The sequence below is a fragment of the Ceratotherium simum genome, chromosome 14, assembly GCF_057802395.1.
Source record: "Ceratotherium simum simum isolate JZ-2026a chromosome 14, ASM5780239v1, whole genome shotgun sequence".
In the NCBI taxonomy this organism is placed as follows: domain Eukaryota; kingdom Metazoa; phylum Chordata; class Mammalia; order Perissodactyla; family Rhinocerotidae; genus Ceratotherium; species Ceratotherium simum.
In genome coordinates, this window is record NC_141913.1 from 23,894,826 (window position 1) to 23,913,812 (window position 18,987).

General features: G+C 35.6%; 1 protein-coding gene across 1 annotated transcript in view; it reads right to left on the minus strand.

Moving 5' to 3' along the window:
• Positions 1-297: 297 nt before the first annotated feature.
• The window catches only part of LOC147915280 (coiled-coil domain-containing protein 178-like), a 77,452-nt gene continuing 58,762 nt past the window's right edge, over positions 298-18,987 (minus strand). The window contains exon 7 of the mRNA XM_087439405.1: positions 298-432. Within this exon, the coding sequence (XP_087295531.1) occupies positions 298-432 (135 nt within the window). The remainder of the gene's footprint in view (positions 433-18,987) is intronic.

Here is an 18,987-nt window from a genome sequence, read left to right on the forward strand (position 1 = left end):
ATGGGTTTTCAAAGGAAGGAGTAGTTGCTTTGAGGTGTTATCGTCCAGGAAGGCTTCACTAGGAGACAGTGAAGAGTTAGGATTTTCAGAGACAAGAAAACAAAGACAGGGCATTCTGGAAAAGAGAAAGGCACGAGTGATGGAAAGGTGTGAAAGCTCACAGAAGGGCAGACATGCAAAAAAATATTTTCTGTGAGGCAGGTGACAGAGACTGGCTACCTGCAGTTAGACATTACCATTTTAGCTATGTTCTGGCCATTAAGATGTCAATGGAAATAGTATAAGTCCATCCCTGGCTTAGTGCAAAATGCCTTCTGCAAAATCCTTTACATTCCCTTTCTTCTTCCATCTGCAGGTCAGAGGCAGGGGAGGTGGCGGGGGAACCAGGACCTTGGGATTGGTGAAGCCATAAGCTAAAAGGAGGCTGGGTCTCTGAAAGATCACACATAAGGTTGCTCAGTAATCAAGGTTATCCATGTTGGACATTTTGAGCAAGAAATAAACATTCATTAGGTTAAGCTCCTAAGAGTTACGGCACTTGGTTTTAGCTTCTAAAATTATGTATTCAAAATAACACATTGTGGAAAGTTCTTCTGGTGAGGATGTAAAGTTAGGGCAGGTTAAACTCTGTAGGTTGACTCCTCCAACATCTGTTTCCAATGCTCTCCTCCTTTTCCTGGATGGACTACAGACTCAGTTTCCCTTGGAACTAATGCAGATCATAAGACATCATTCTAGTCGATGAGATGTAAATGCAAATATCATGAATATGTCCCTTCCCTATTTCCCCAACTCCCTTCTTTTTGTCTGAGAGAGGATGTGATATCTGAATTTGTACCAGCTGTACTATAATCATGAGGGAAAGGCCAAAAGAATCTCAGAGACAGGAGTCCTAATATTATTGAGCTATTGTACCAATCCCAGAAACGGCTCACCTACAGACTCTTATAAATACATAAACAAACAAACAAACAAATAAATAAGCCTCTATTTCTTTAAAATATAGTTATTCAGATAATTGGCTACTTGCAGCTGAACACAATTTTAACCAAAACAAAAAAGTTAAGCGGATGCAAAACTCAGCTGGGATGCTTTTGCCCTCCCTGCCCCCTGCCCAGGGGATGTTTGTGAACGTCTAGAGACATTTTTGGTGGTCACAATGGGAGGGATGTCACTGGTACCTAATGGACAGAGGCCTACAATGCCCAGGACAGCCCTCCACAACAAAGGATTATTCGGTCCAAACGTCAATAGTGGTGAGGTTGAGAAACTGTGCTAGAACACAGGAAGCCCCTCTGTTGCATTCAAAGGTGTCGATATTTCTTTATGGATAATAATTGGGCACTTCAAGATTTTGAACAAGAATATCATGAATAAAATGAGGAAGAGGGAAGAGTAACCTGAGGTTTTATGTAGAAAAGGACTGGTAGAAAGCAAAAGTTTAGAGTTCAGAAGCCCAGCTAAGAGGTTGGTTATTAGAACCTGAGCGTTGGTGGTGGGGAAATAGAAAGGAAGGGGCAAACTCAAGATTTATTAGGAAGGAAGAGTTTGATGACAGAATAACAAAAGTGGGTGATGGAGAGTTGAAGCAAATATTTCAAGACTGGGTATTGGGCTAGAAGAATGTAAGCATTTCTACGGAAAAATTAGATATTTAACCATTTATTTTAATTTTTGTAAACATATAACCCTCCCAAAACAGTGAAAGCAAAAGATCTAAATAGAATACCTTCTTTTCCCTCTCTCCCCAGAGCTGGCTGAAAGTGTTAGAGGGCTTTACACAAGAAATATCAAGGTATCCATGTTTTGAACAGAGGTGTAATATATTTACTGCCTAATGAAGAAGTATTATTCCCCCTTTTAAAACATCACTATATTCTTCCACAAGTTACAGAAAACGTGGCACAAAGAAAAGGACACAGTATTGAGACTGGAGAAGGAAAGCAGAGTTCTTGAGAGAATCATATAGGGATATAGAAACCCTTTTCCTAGTTAAGAAGCAAAGCAGCCAGCTAGCATTGTGCAGTGATTATTGGGCAAAACAATCTTCACAATAATATGTCTTACCTGAATTTTGAGAATGAGTACAAATACACAGTTTGAGACCATAAAACTAAAAAAAGTATCCTTTCAGTGAAGATGACTATGAAAGAAGCTTTGTCTTGAACACATATACAAAAACATCACAAAACCTAGAAACAGAAGAAAACAAATGAAAACCAAAGGCTATTTTCATGGTTATACTTGGCTATGTGTTCTCACCACATCCTGAGTCAGGAGGAAATGGAAGTTTAAAAATGTATCCACTGAATATTCTCTGCTGTATCTATACATTTTATTATAAATAGACTATGGCTAAATAAATATTATGAAAAACACATAGAGCTATCACTCATAGTGCAGCTTCAGACATGCTCCAGTCAACTCTGGTAAAATTCCATTGTTTTAATGAACTCCCTAGTTAAATAGTGCTCCCTAATATTACTATGTAGAGAAACCTGAAGTGGGTAAACCTTATAGGAACTAGAGAAGAGGTGATGGTTATAAGCATATTATAAAACCAGGCTTTGGCAAAGTAGCAGCTTTAAAAATATTGCTGTGAAAGTGTTATTTGTTCATAAAACTTTGTAAAACCAAAGTATTTAACCTATTTATCAGAATTTCTCTCATTCCTTACATTCTTTACAAAGAAAAACCTACCACATATTTTTAACCAGGGGTTTCTTTCCCCAAAGGCATAAGCTAGATCTTGTATTAAGGCCCAGTAGGAAGGATGCCCACTTAGGAATGTGTCTGAAGTAATTTTATTGACTAAAATAAACATCAATGACATACACATCACGCATGCCGTGAGTTTAGAGTTTGCTAAATTACCTTTGTTTTTTTGTTGTTGTTGCTGATGTGTAACAAACTCCAGTAGATTACCGTATTTTATAGACAAAATTTTTTCTCTACCAACGTTACACTATATTGAGGACAGAGTTATATTCAATAAGGTAAGAGATTCAAGTTGCTCCCCAACTACCCGCAAGCATCCTGAAAGTTAAATAGCTTGTTTCTCCCCAAATGAAAGACTTAACTAAAATAAGCAGTATGAACAATCTCCAACTGTGAACTAATTAAAGACAACTCCCTTTCAAGGTTTTTTCACTAGATGTCATTTGTGATTTTATTTTGCTTTCCTTAAACTTGTCCTATTTTATACGCCTGGTCTTTCTAATATTTATCCTTAAATGGCATGATATTTTAGTATTGGAAATCAGGGACATTCTAATAGGTCACACTTAAATTAATATTAAGCTATTTACAAATTATAAAACAAGTAAGAAAGATAGTATAATACTATGAAGCTAGTAGAAGCAATTTGATTTAATGAATAGGTGACTTTCTACTTTTTCAAGCCCATTGTCATTATGTTCGAAAAGATATAACTAAGTGACCGTAGCTAAAGCCCCAAAACTATATGCTTTATTCCCTCTGTAATCTCAGTTTCTTATGCTCTACTTCTACTTATATTGTCAGAGTTCTAATGTTGAAAAGGCTGGGGAAAATAATTGCAGAGTTATTTAGGACAAAATCAAACCTAAAATCATATCAGGTTTTAAAATGTCTAACTAACAGAAAAGTCAACAGAGTAAAAGTAATGCCTGAAGAAATGTAACGAAAAGACTCAAGGAAAAAAATGAAGAACCCAGCAAAGGAGGAGTACTTTCTCCTAGAATAATCAGTGCCATGAATAGGCTGCTGACGTACTGACCAAGATCACTATGTTCTTATCATTTCCTACTAAATTTCTTTCAAAGGCTATTAATAATTTACTGAGATGTTAGGTGCCAGGCACTGTGCATGTATTATTTTACATATAAAACTCACAGCAACCCCTTGAGTTAAATACTATTTTTAAAGGAAAGGAAGTTAAATCACCAGTAGAAGTTAAACCCAGGATCTAAATGGAATCAGTGTGATACCAAAAGCCACATACCAAACTATTGCCTCTCATTGTTTTCTCTTGGAACAGCATTGAATCTATATTCTTTAGCCTAGATGTTCAAAGAATCTCCTTATTCTGATGGACAAGATTAGCAATTTAATCTCTGATAATCTTGAACCTAACTTCCAGATGTCTAACTATTCTTGTTATGAATTATTTTTTAAAAGGTTTGAAACAATTGTTTGAAGAATTAGTTTGAATTAGCCAGTTTCATAGTCTCTGCCATCTGGTTCTTTTCTACCAATCAAAAAATATTTCTCACAATTCCATTCATAAATCTTCTCTTCTCTCCAAAGTGGCGTTACTCATTCTTTCTCAATTTCCTGGTTTTTTAAAAGCATGTTTAAAAGAGTTTGAGATCACTATTTTCTAGGCTTGGGCGAGGAAGTCTCAGGATTACACAATATCTCGACTAATTCCTCATCATGTGCCTAATTAGTGGAGTGCTCTTGCTGAGAATACCCTTTTCCTCTTCAATTTTAAGTATGATTTACTATTTATAACATATTGTAAATCTCACTTAGTCTATTAAAAGGCATAATGATGACGTAGCACTCTGGAGTTTTTATAGAATTTTAATAACATTTGTGGGAGATATTGATTGTTTCCCAAATATCCAGGGGCTGCCCCACATTTCTCAGTCCTATTGCAATTTGTAAGGACCATGAGTCTAGTTCTGACCACGAATAGAAGGAACACGAATAGAGGCCAAGCCATTTCACAGATAGTATGTGACCCTCCAGTTTTCTCTCCCACTGCAGGGAGACCACAGAGGACTTCAATTGAGATGGTGGAGCCAGAAGATGGAAATGAACCGGGGCCCCTTTGTTACTTTGTGGAGGTGAACTACCCTGGAGAGTCACAGAGACTCAGTGAACTTGTGTGAATTAAAAATCAACATTTGTAATTGTAAGCCACTAAGATTTGGAAATTGTTACTGGAGGATAGCCTAATCTGCCCTGAACAATACTGAGAATTTATTTAAGAATTAGGTGACTGCTATTAAAAAAAAAAAAAAAAAAACCCAAAAACAAAAAACTAAAACTAAAGCAAAATATGTGACACTTGATGAGAAGTCTAGTGGAGGCTGGAGAGATCATGATTCAGTAAGTGGCACAATATTTGATAATGCTGTTGCCTCTGATAACTTGCAGTGCTGATCCTGTGAGCAATGAGCTCCAGGGGAGCTCTAAACATTGGAAAATGGAACCTTAGGAGTGTGTGCTGGTTGCTAATGGCTGCATTTGGCAAAGTATTCCAAGAAAGAGATGATTTAGTAAAGAGTATCTCAGTCTGAAAGCAGAAATTTGGGAAAAGTCATGGAATTGTAGACTCCCAAACAGTAAGAGATAAAATTGAAAAAGCCCTTGAGAGGCAAAGATCTGTTGAAATTTAGCCTTGGGGCAAAAATCAGATTAAGATAAGGCCTTCTCACCTGTTTTTAAAATCTATCACCAATGAAAGTGTTTCAAGGAAAAAGTGAAACTAAGAATAAGACTTTCATCCTGTCATAGCCTCAAGATAAGCCCTCCTTAAATCTAGAGGGGCATGGGATGTGAAAACAAAGAAAGAAATATTTAAGAATGGCTCAATCCGAACTATGGATGTAATTCCTGGCAATCAAACTGACCAGTAGCAATAGAGAGAGAAAGCCTATTGATCTTTGAAGAGTCACACTGAAAAAATGTATCCACCAAGTGTGTCATATGTGAGCCTTACCAGTCTTTGGACTCCAACCTTCTACAGGCAAGACCTTAATTAAGAAGGCTATGCAGCCCTGAAGAGCGCATATTCTACACCATCCACTTAAGTCATAGCTAAAATACATCCTGAAAACCAGAGGAAACTCCTAGAACCAGGAAGAACAATGAATAAGATACTCTACCCAGAGGGCACAGCAGGCCTTATCTGGGAGCAAATTCCCACCCCCAGTCTTGGGGAGTCCTTGCAATGTCTGCCAAACAAGATTTCAAGATTTCAGAATTGCTGTGAGCCAGGGATTAGTTGATGGCTCCCTTTCTTTCCCTTTCTGGAATGCATTTATTGCTTGTATTCTATCCTATTTCCACAATTAAAAATTGAGTGTCATGGGACTGAGGAGATGCAGATATCTTGTCTTTTTCTTAATCAGTCTGAATTTAGAGGCTGTGCCATAATATCTAGAAACCTTGGACTTTGAGCTTGATGCAGTTACTAGGTGGGACTTTGTTTTCCTTCAGACATGTCACAATAATGGAGCAAAGGGGAATTTTATAACCAGAAGGATTAACTGTGACTGTGACAATTGCTGCTCACTGAATATCTATGCATGATCCCCTCTCCCCAACCCCTACACATGCTATTTCTCAGTCTCCTTGCTGGAAGCCACATACTTACTTCTCGCAAATGGCAAATGATGTGCATAACTTCTAGGCTAAAACATTTAAGAGCTAGTGTGCCATCCTTCTGCTCTTTTCTCCTCTTAAGGTAACTGTCTAGACCTCATTTTGAGATGGAGGATTCCTAAGATGGAAACAACCTGGATCTTCACATGGAGAAAATCTGCCCAAGAGAGTAATCTGGGTCTGCAGTGGACATAACAACAATACTCTATGAAAAATATCAACACACATTGGATTACAGAAAGCAAATGGTTAAATATCAACTGATTTAGTGTTCTTAGAAAGTTGGAAGTTAAGCACCTTTAGCAGTGAGAAAATTAACAAGAACAAAGTCAGTTTGTACCCCAAATTCCAGAAATGCTCTAAAGTGCGAGGTACCACATACCTCATGAGGTGAGGAGACATGTGTAAATAAAGAACAAGAATATTAGTTGGAAGTTTTCAAAAGAAGCTCTGAAGACTCCAGAATTCTTTCCTCATCCATGCAATCAGAAGCTATTTCTTTCTAGCACAATGTTGGAAGTTTGTTGTCTATAGAGGCTATCAGAGACTTCGGTATTGCCAACAGACACCAGGCATATCAAGGGCCACACTGGAAACAGAGAAATAACAAAGGGGTATATTCTGTATAATGAGATCTCCATCTCCTTTCCCTCTCCCACCCATTAGTCTCCAATTATACTGATCTCTCTTCTCCCTACTCTCCACAAACATGTAGGAGACTGAATTATCTGAAGACATTGACCAAACCAAGAGAGAATACTTAACATCTGAATATTCCCCCAATGAAATGGCTTGCCCATATTAAAAACTGCACACTAAAGACTGCAAGTCAACAAGCCACACCCACAACCTTCAAAGATTATTTTAGTACCTCTCACCAACAGACAACTGTAGATTACCAGATATTTGAGAAATACTTCTAGCACAAAAGAAAGAACTAAAACAAACAGGGAAAAACACTAACTATAACAGACTTTGCAGAAAACAGAAAAGAAGCCAACAAATTTATAGTTAATATTCTCAGAAAGACAAGAGCAGTTTTGAAAAAAAAGACAGTTCTCTTAGAAATTTAAATGAGAACATTTCTTTAAATCAAAAAAAAAAAAAGGATTGACAGACAAAGTTGAAGGCATCACTCAAAAAGTAAAACAATGAGGCGGGCCGAGTGGCATAGTGGTTGCATTCGCAAGCTCCGCTTTGGTGGTCTGGGGCTTGTGGGTTCGGATCCTGGGTGCGCTCCTGCGCACCACTCATCAAGCCACGTTGTGGTGGCATCCCACATACAAAATAGAGGAAGATTGGCACAGATGTTAGTTCAGCAACAATCTTCCTCAAGCAAAAAGAGGAAGATTGACAAAAGATGTTAGCTCAGGGCCAATCTTCCTTACCAAAAAAAGTAAAACAAAAAGTTGTAGAAAATAGAAAAGAATCAATCCAGGAAAGTTATCATCCAACAAAAACATGTTTTCTAGCTCCATATCCGTCAAATTGGAATAACAATAAATAGTAATAATAATAATGCCCCATTTAATGTCCTACAGTGAATACCCAGCTGACGTAGTTGTTATAAGGATGAAATTAGTCAAACGAGCTAGTACAGGCACTTAGAAGCATGCTTGGCACAAAATAAGCACTCAATAAATATGACAATTAATCTCATAGCAATATTACTACTAAGGTGAAAAATATGCGTTTCTAAAACAAAAGAAAAAATAAAAGGGATGGAAGCAGGGAAAAAGGAAATTATAAAATACAAGAAAATTTCTTTAAACTAAGGGCATGTATCTCAAGATTTAAAATATCCACCTGGTATTTGTCACAATTAATAAAAATAGAACCATGCCCAAAGCGATGATTATGAAATTTCACAACACTAGGGATAAAGAGAAAACCTAAACTCTTCCAGAGAGAAGGAGGAAAGGAAAGAAGTAATAAATATTTACAAAGGATCAATAACTGGAATGGCATCAGATTCTTAGTGGCCAGAAGACAATAGAAGCCAGAAAATAGTGGCTTAAAATTGGAAGAGGAAATGCTTGCTAACCTAGAACACCATACCCAGGGAATTATCAATTGAGATGGAGGATAAACTAACATCATTTTCAAAAATGCAAGGCGAATGGCTTTAAAAAAAAATGGCCCCAATATTTTGCAGTTTTTTTCAATCAAGATATGGTGTCTCTTTCTTCACCCCTTGAATCTAGGTTTGGCCAAGTGACTTGCTTTGAATAACGAGATATTAGCAAACACGACACAAACAGAGGCTCAAAAAGTGGTTGTGCACTGGCTTGGCTTCTCATGCCACTGCAAACCCAGAGATCACCAGGGAGAAGTGGAGGCCAGCCTCCAAGGATGAGAGACCATGTGAAGGGAGTGAGGCCCCGCCATTTCAGCCATTCCAGTTGAGGTCCCAAATATGGGAGTTGGGCCATCCTAGACTCTCCAGCCCCAGCCAAGCTAGCAAATAGGTGAGTCCACAGAATTGAACTAACAAACAATTGTTGTTTTAAGCCACTAAGTTTTGGGGTGGATTGTTACACAGCAAAAGTTAACAGACACACCCTTATATTTTCTCAGGAAGCCTCTAGAAAATGTACACCTCCAAACAAAAAAAGAAGCAAATATAACTGGTTCCAGGAAGCAGTGGATCTAACACAAAGAAGTGGCAAACAGAATTCCCAGGATGACTTTGAAAGGCAGACATAGTACAATAGCTAAGCGGCAAAAACAAGGGGCAATAAGGCTGACTGGGAGAGGAAAGAAGTTGCAGGAAGGCATCATCAAGGGAAAAAAGTCACAGATTTAAATTTGTTTTAGGTGTATAAAAAACTAGGCAAAAAACATACAAAGAGGCAATTATTAACTCCAAGGAAAAGAGAAAGTTATACAAGAAAGGGAAAGTTTTCATGCTACATACTTTGAAGAAGTTGTGAGCAATAATTACATACACGTAGTAGTTTATTTAACACAGAAATGAAAACAAGAAAGTACAGCAGAGGCTGTTGTTTAGAAATATGATGGTAAATACCAAAAAATATTTTACAGTAGCTGCCACTAGGGAGGGGCAATGAAGGATACGGAAGAGTGGGGCAGGAGACCCTTGCTCTTAGAGTACAATTTATATTTCTGATTTATGTAAATATATTAGTTTAGAAAAAGAAAATTAAATTTAAAATAAGTTAAGAATGAAAGAAATATATACCAAGGAAAAAATCTCTTACTAAACTTCTGTCTATCTCTCTTACATCTTATGTCTGTGAATCTTATATATTATATCTATACTTATTTCTTCAAAAAATTCTGGCCAAATGTTTATCAATAAACCTAAAGATTTAAATATTTTGAACCTGTAGTTCCCATAGCTAGTAATAATAAAGAAATAAATATAAGCAAAACAAATATTTACAAAAAATTTTTATCACAGTATTTTTGTAAGAAGAAAACAATTTAAAAGTCACATAAAAATCCAAGAACAAGAAAAGAGGAAATATCATATATTTATATATTAAATGTTACAGAATTTAAAAATCATACTTTGAAGACTAATGATGTAAGGATAGGTGAGTTTAACTGTAACAGAGCAAAACTGAGAATAATATATCTAGTATTGTACATAATTTGTAAATAATATATGTGTGTGGGGTGTGTACATAAAACATTAGATGGAAAGATGATTTTATTGTTTTCTTTTATTTGCCTATACTTTCCAAATGATTTGCAATGATTTCATAATCACCATAGATAATGAGAAAATATGTAATATTTAATTTAATATTCAACTTATAAATAATCATCTTAAAAATCTTGTGTCTTAAGTACCACTTCATGGAAAAATCTGAAAATATAATGGGAACGAGTTCTGTTTCTGAGTAACAGCAGAGTAGCTTCCTGTAGACAGCAATTATAATCTGTGGACACGATATGAAAACCAAGTATTTGAAGGCACAGGAGAGGGACCAAAAGTGGGCAGAAACTGGTGGAGATGGAGAAAGATCTTTGTTGACAAAGCTCTTCCTTGGAGGATATCCTGCAGTCATACAGAACAAAAATTAACTCTTTAAAGAAAGATAAGAGTATCCAGAGTCTGTACAAACTCCAACAAACAACAAAAAAATTGTGGCTCATAGAGAAGATAAAAGTTAGCTAATAGAAATAGATCTGGAAGATGAAATTTCAGAGAAGGACTTTAAAACAGCCATTACAGATATATTCAAGAAATTAAAGAAAAGATGAAAATAATGAGTGAAAAAAATGGAAAATTTCAGTAGAGGGGAACAATAAAAATACAGAAATATGAATAATGCAAATAAAGTAAATACCCCAATTAAAAAGAGTTTGGAGGCCAGCCCCATGGCATAGTGGTTAAGTTAGATGAGCTCTGCTTCGGTGGCCCAGGTTTGCAGGTTTGGATCTCAGGCGCAGACCTACACCACTTGTCAGCCACGCTGTGGTGCTGACCCACATACAAAATGGAGGAAGACTGGCACAGATGTTAGCTCAAGGCTAATCTTCCTCAAGCTAAAAGAGAGGAAGACTGGCAACAGATGTTAGCTCAGGGTGAATCTTCCTCACCAAAAATAAAAAAAAAAAAAATAAGTAGAGTTTGTTAGATTCAACTACACACTGCCTACATGAGATAAACTTTAAATATAAAGATACAGAGAGACAAAGTAAAATAATAGAATTAAATATACCACACAGATATAAGCGTAAAGAAAGCAGTATGGCTATATTAACATCAGACAAAGCACACTTTAAGATAAGGAGTTAATGATAAAGGACATTTCATAAAGATAAAAGGATCAACTGATTAGGAAGATATAACCATCATAAATGTGTATAAATCTATATTAGAGCTTCAAAATACATGATGCAAAAGCTGACTACACTAAAAGGGAGAACTAGAAAAATCTACAGTCACACTTGGAGGCTTATTGAGTAATTGATAGAATAACCAGACCAAAAGAAAAATCACTATTTATGGAAGTTTTGAATAACAGCATTGAGATTTATAGAATACTACTTCTAACAACTGCAAAATATACATTCTTTTCAAATGCATAAGAAACTTCCACCAAAATAGACAATGTGCTATAGCATAATGTAAGTTTCAGTAAATTAAAAAAATAAATTTGTACAGAATATATTCTCTCACCATCTTAGATTTAATTACAAACCAATGGCACTAAGATATTTAGAAAATCCTCAAATATTTGTGAATTAAACAATACACTTCTAAATATCCCATGGGTCAAAAAAGAAATCACATGAGAACTTTGAAAATATTTAGGTCAAAATAAAAATATAAAATATCAAAATTTGTGTGATGTTACCTAAACCTATGCTTAGATAATACTTTATAGCATTAAATGCTTGTATTAGGAAAAAAGAGAAAGGTTTAAAATCAATGATCTAAGTTTTCACTTTAAGAAGTTAGAATAACGAAGAGAAAGTTAACCCAAAGTAAGTAGAAGAAAGGAAATAATAAAAGTAGAAATCAATCGAATTGAAAACAGACAGTAATCTAGGGAATTCCAAGTGCACTGCTTTCTGGTGGTCTAATTTAAAATGAAAAAAAAATTAAGAAAACCACAGTAACAAATACCTAGTGTTCTTTAAACTGATTTTCTCAAAATATTAGATATCTCAAACAAGTTTTTGTCAAACACTTCGTGGGAGATACTTGATGGTTGACTTCTTTTATGAGAGTCTGACAAGAGGATAATCTGTATTGTGGATTAAAAATGAAGAGATGGAGCCTGTGGACAGAGCTGGTGTTCGCATGGAGGACAGGAGCAGAGACTAGCAGACCCAGACGTGGAAAGGATGCAGAGACATAAAGTTTCCCAAGCACGGGGGGGATTCCATGGCGGCTAACTGATTGGAACAGTTGATGATCTATGCTTAGTTGTACACACAATGAGGCATTTAAAATGCATTTTATCAGGGACTATTTCTATGTAAAATGGGGAAGTTTTACTTAAAAATGGTCACAATATTTCAAGAGAAATCTGTAGTAAAAGAAGCAAGTGGCTATGGTTATCACTGGAGACACAGAGCATCTGGAAATATTGGTGATGTCTGGTCACCTAGAAACCTTTTTCTTTTAAATAATCTGTAATATATGTAGACATATCACCCATAAAGGGGAAAAAAATCTCTCAGATGGCAAAATTACTGGGCATGTAAAAGCAAAGAAGTAGTACTGACTATCTTGTTTGTGATTTTAATTCTGCTTCACCATTTCTGGGCTGTTCCAAGCATCCCTAAAGCCAATTCTCTCTCGCTCTCTTTTTTTTTTAACAAGACCTCTTATTTCCCCATTTCTTTATCATTTTTGCCCCCTCTTCCTCTCTCTGTCCCACAAAAACCCCCAAAGTAGTGAATTGTTTACGGTGGTGTAATTAGAGATGACAGATTATGGCAGGAGCCAGAGTTGTGAGCAGGGATGGAGAAGGTCTCTGCTATAGGAGTTTGTGATCTTGCTTTCTAAAAGAAGTACCAGAGACAAGAAAAAGCTAGCAAGATCTCCCAGATTCCCTGCTCCTACTATAATACCCGGTACAAAGTTGGCAACAAAAGTATCTAGCCTTAGTGCATACAATCTAATGCCACGAAAAAATGTAAACATCTTATCCCTATATTTATCCTAGAAATGAGGAAGATAGGTTAAAACTCCCTATCCAACACATATTGAATTCATAGCAGTCTACATAGAATTAAAAAAAAAAAAAAAGCCTGGTTTGATGAATCAATATCATGGCCAGGTACCATTCTTTGGCTTTAAACATGTCTAGAAATGCTCCTTTCTTTATTAAAAAAGATTTTCCAAAGAGCACTAGGATGCAGCATTCTGTCTTTCCTCTCAGACACATTTTAAATTTCTGTGGTTGATCTTCCAATTTAAACCAAGAAATACTTCCACCTTTGACGTTCCAGCCAAACACATTGACAAATGTGATTTACTACTTAGTTTCTTAGCCGCAAGCAATTACATTCCCTGCATCAAGAAATATTTTAAGTGAAGTACTAATAAAACCAATTAAATCTCTCCAGGCCTAAGCAGTTATTAGGTTCCATGCTTTCTGCAGCCCTGCTTTTTAATGGACTAATACAGTTTTGTTCTCACCAAAATAGTTCAGGATCATCTTAAATACAGAGTAAAATGCTAGAAAATATTCAGTGTCTTTTAAATTACTTTCAGTATTACAAAATATCAGCATAATTCCTTTTCTTTTTATAAAAAAAATCTAACAATTATGTTTTCTTTTTTAAATACCCATATGTAGTTATTTTATAAAATCTTTCCGGGACCAGGATACTCCTATCCTTGAGTCATTACTCTGACTTTCAGCAGCATCCTATATTGATTTTAAGATCTCACTTATGGCTTTTTAGGCATTTCATGTTTTACATATTCTATACCTTTCAGATTGATTACTTCTATATGATCTGTCACTTTTTTTATTATCAGAGCAGGGGCTGCTTTCTGCTCTGTTGTCACAAATGGATTCCCATGAGGCTAACACTTTTCATGCATCTTGCTAACAGAAATTGCTACTTCTTGAAGTAAGTAATTCTGAGCCTCTTACAGCTTTATAAAACATAGGTGTAACATTTTTTACACCGGATTTGAAATGCTCACTTATCTGAGGGTTTGTTCTTAGATTAACTGAAATGATTCTGGAGAAGCTTTTGTAAACACTAGATGTATTTGCTTCTTGATAATAGTGCTGCTTTTATCTACTTCCCTTTCCTAAACGTATGTCAAACAAGCAGATGCATTTTCTGTAATCCAACAGCTGTTTAAATTGCTTTCTTATCACAGATCTCAACACTTTTCTAATATCATTTGTGTACATTTCCCAAAGTGGGTGACTATATTTCTATGATGCAGTCTGATTTGCCAAGGTTCTCAGTAATATCATTGGTATGTTTTCCTACTTCACTAAGAAAACTATGAAAATGGTGGTAGCCTCAGAATTTCCTTAGCAAATGTCTGCCTTCAATCTACAGTAGTACAAAACTGGTTGTTAATTGTGAATTTGATATTTCGTACTTTATTTCCATAAAATGACCTAAGACAATTGAAATTTAAGCTTCATGTATTCTAAAATAGCAGTTTAAAATGAGTTTTAATTTAGGGATTTAAAAAAGGGCTAATAGATTCATAAACTGTAAGCATTACAATTTAAGAAAAGGAAAATATTAGGCCTAATGATATTTTAGTGCCAAATATTATTATTCCCATAAATTAAACATCACTAGTATAAAGCCATCTCATTGAATTACACAATGTAGGATTTGAAGGGCCTGTCAAAATCATCTAGTCCAAATTTTTTATTGAAAAGACAATGATTTTTTTTTTTTTTAAGATTTTATTTATTTATTTTTCCCCCAAAGCCCCAGTAGACAGTTGTATGTCGTAGTTGCACATCCTTCTAGTTGCCGTATGTGGGACGCGGCCCCAGCATGGCCGGAGAAGCGGTGCGTCGGTGCTCGCCCGGGATCCGAACCCGGGCCGCCAACAGCGGAGCGCGCGCACTTAACCGCTAAGCCACGGGGCCGGCCCCCAAACAATGATTTTTTAAAGGTCAAGTATTTAGTGAAAGGAACAAGAACTTGAATGCTATTTATCTTACTCTAAGACTAGTAAGTTTTCTCTACATGAAAGTGTCTGCACAAGAATTTTTTCCCAGTTATTGTCAGAATAAAGACAAGAAATTGGAAATGACTATAGTTAACCATACTGTATCGTGTACTTGAAAGCTGCTAAGAGAGTAAATCTTAAAAGTTCTCATCACAAGGACAAAAGAATTTTGTAACTATGTGAGGTGATGGATGTTAACTAAACTTATGGTAATTATTTCACAATATACACATATATTAAATTATTATGTTGTAAGTCAATTATATCTCTATAAAACTGGGGAAAAAGAAATTGGAACAAAAGTTCTAAAATAAAACTTGTATTTTTGGAAGCCCCAGGCTTACCTCCAATTTAAAAGGTAATTTAGTTACTGAAAGTGCATTATTTGAATGCAGTAGGTGTATGGACTGACAACCTGGCAGTATTCCCATTTTTGTAACTGGATGAGGACAGCTAATTGTCATAAGATAATTTTCAATAATCAGTATGCATTATAGAAGCACTCATCTTTTCATAAGTACAAAGTTCTTCTGAATAAACAATAGATTCTGCAACATGAAATAACAGAGGCTAGATGACTGATTTATGATGGGTCCCAGTTATACATTTGTGGGCCACAAGCACTCTGTGGCCTGTGTAATAAAGGCCAAAAGTATAGAAATTGATTGTAATAATAAATAATTTGCTAGGGGTGTGCATTTCTGTTATGGAAGATTTTGTCATCTAATTCCTCTGTTTAGAAAATTACTAGGAGAAAAAGTGTAAAATCTTCAGCACTGCCTAATGCAAATTTAGTGGCTTAAAACAATGAAAATTTATTCTCTTATAGTTATCTTCAGAAGTCAGAAATAAGTCTTATTGGGCTAAAATCAAGAAGTCAGCAGAACTGGTTCCTTCTGGAGGCTCTGGGAAAGAATTCCTTTCCTTGCCATTTCCAGCTTTTAGAGGCCACCTGCATTCCTTGGCTCATGACCCAGCCTCACATCACCTTTTCTCCCTCTGCTTCTGTTGTCACATCGCCTTTTTCCTTCTGTTGTCAATTCTCTCTCTGCCTCTCTCTCAAAAGAACCTTTGTGATGGTCCCTTTTAATCATGCGACTCAGGTCAATAACGAGGTTCTCTCTCTTATCTCCTTATCCATCAAGAAAGCAAGATGCTTTGATTCTGGACATGGGATTCATTCCCTAGTTGAAAGTCAGCATCATTTGCTCACAGAACAAAATCTTTATTTAGTACCTTGCTTGGATCTGGTTCCAGTTATAGAAGCATCTTGAATCAAGTGTTTCTATTTTACAAGGAGCTTGCGTCTTCAGCTACTATTCTGGGTTTTAGGGACTTGGATGACATTTCCCAGGGTTCTCTAAGTAACCGTAATAGTTTCTCTCCACATATCTGATGCTTTCTAAATTCCCATTCACTTGATTCTTTATCACACCTTCCACAAAATCACTCTGAATAATTCTACTTTTTCTAGATTGCCACATGTCCAAAAGGAAACAGAATAGTCACAATGCTTCCAAAATATGTAACTTGGGAAAAACTTTTATTTCCTACATATGTAAAAACTCCCCCAAAAAGCAATTCTAAAACAAAAAAATGTATCAACTTTTCTAGCCCTGATCAGATATATGATCTAGAAGAGCAATCGTTCACCCACAAGCTACTGAGAGGTTTAAGAGACTACGAAATAGAAAGAAGAATGAAATTCCAGGAAAAAGGAATAGTGGAGGTAAGGGAACAACAACTATAGACCCTGGCCAAGCAAAGTTCTACTAAGGAAAGCCCTTAGAACATGAAAAGCCTATTTATTAAAAGTATACAAAGCATTTTACTCATTTCCCGGGCCCAACTTCCACTTCATACTTAAGCTACCGCATTGGCCCTGGGACTAATGAAAACTACATGTGTGGAGGAGTAGAGAATATTGGTGGATTCAGCTCTACACAATAAATTAGGATTTAGGATTTAGCTCTACATTTTATTAGAATTTAACTCTACACAATAAATTAAAAGTCTATTCCCTGTCCTATATTTTTCCAACTTTTTGACAAGGCTTCTGACCTCTCCCTTACTACCAGCTTTCCTACTCATATGATATACTTGAACACTGGGTTCTCATTGAGCTGCACTTGAATTGTCTTCAAATATTCCTATGGGCAAGAGTTTGCAGGAATTATCTCCTGATCTTACAAAAAACAGAGGTTTTGAATTATCCTAAGATTTTCATTCACAGTTACCTTCAGATTTTCTAGAGATTTACTATAAATAAGAATTTGCCAAACCTGATTTGTAATAACTATCGATTGATCTGAACTATAAATCTAGTTCAAATAATATTCTCAACATAATTTTTAATAAAATCTTATCAATGTTAAACTTCCAGAAGTCAAGAGTTAAAAAATATATATAAAAATATATTTTGCCGGTACACAATCACTAAAGCAGAATACTTGTGATCCATACACATCGTCTCACATCCTAGAATACTGGTTTCATTTCAATATATGCTTTGTGGTATTTCTAAAGCAATAATGATAACTGTAACATAGAAAATAGAGAACTCTAGTATATAAGATGGAATCAGCATTTATTGTTTCTTATTACATTATGATCTATATACTTGCTTATCAGCTATCACTAAAAAGTTAAGTACTTGATAAAAAGGAGAAAAGAGTCAATTGCTTTGGATGGTCAGACTTCACATGCTGTAAATCAATTCTGTTATTCAGTGCTTTTTCAAGAATTTTGACTTTCTGCATTTGCTATAGCTATTCTATAATAAAATAATTTGCATTTGAAATGAAAATAATAAAACTGACTAGTCGTGGAAGTTTGGTAGCCAAAACCAACCACTGAAATTAAAAAGTACTAAACAAATAAAATATTTCTTTGGTGCCAGAATTTTGTTTCACTAAGTGTTAGTTAAGTCTTGTTTAGTTTAAAAGTGTGTTCCGGGGGCCGGCCCCGTGGCTTAGCGGTTAAGTGCGCACGCTCCGCTGCTGGCAGTCCGGGTTCAGACCCCGGGCGCGCACTGACGCACCGCTTCTCCGGCAATGCTCAGGCGGCGTCCCACATGCAGCAACTAGAAGGATGTGCAGCTATGACACACAACAATCTGCTGGGGCTTTGGGGGGAAAAAATGAATAAATAAAATCTTTAAAAAAAAAAAAAGTGTGTTCCTACGCAGCAATGATTTTCCCAACCTTATAACAGCATGAAAACAATTGCATGTGTGGAGAGTCAAGTGTGAATATCTCTCAGAAATAATAAGGAAGTAATCAAATATCAGAACATGTTCTTGTATAACCGCAACTGAATACGTGGTTGATTTTTGCTACACACCATCAAAACCCTGCCTGCATCAGTTTACAGAAAGATCTGTGATCTAAACTGAGTTTCCTACATGAGCGAATTTTGTCTAGATCAATCATCCTCAAAATTTTTTGTTCTCAGTTTCTATTTTCACTCTTAAAAATTACTAAGGGACATAAGAGACTTTTGATTATGTAGGTTATATGTATTGATATTTACCATTTTGGAAATAAAAACTGAGAAATTAGAAAATATATAGTAATTCATTAAAAATAGCAATAATAAATAACATATTTTTATGAAAAATGACTATTTTCCATGACAAAAAATTGATAACAACAGTGGCACTGTTTTATATTTTTAAAAATCTTTTTAATATCTGGCTTAATAAAAACGATATGGATTCTGATATCTGCTTCCACATTAAGCATATTGCCAAATGTTGTTTTGGTTATAGTAATGATAAAAATCTAGCCTCACATAGTTACATAGCTGGAAATGGGAGAGATATTTTTATACACTTTCTAGATAATTGTGGATATTTTTCTTTGATACTACACCAAAACTCAGCAGGTGGTCATTTCTTAAAATATTATTTGCAATTTGGACTCTAAAACCAAATCAATGAAATTTCACACCTTGTTAAATTA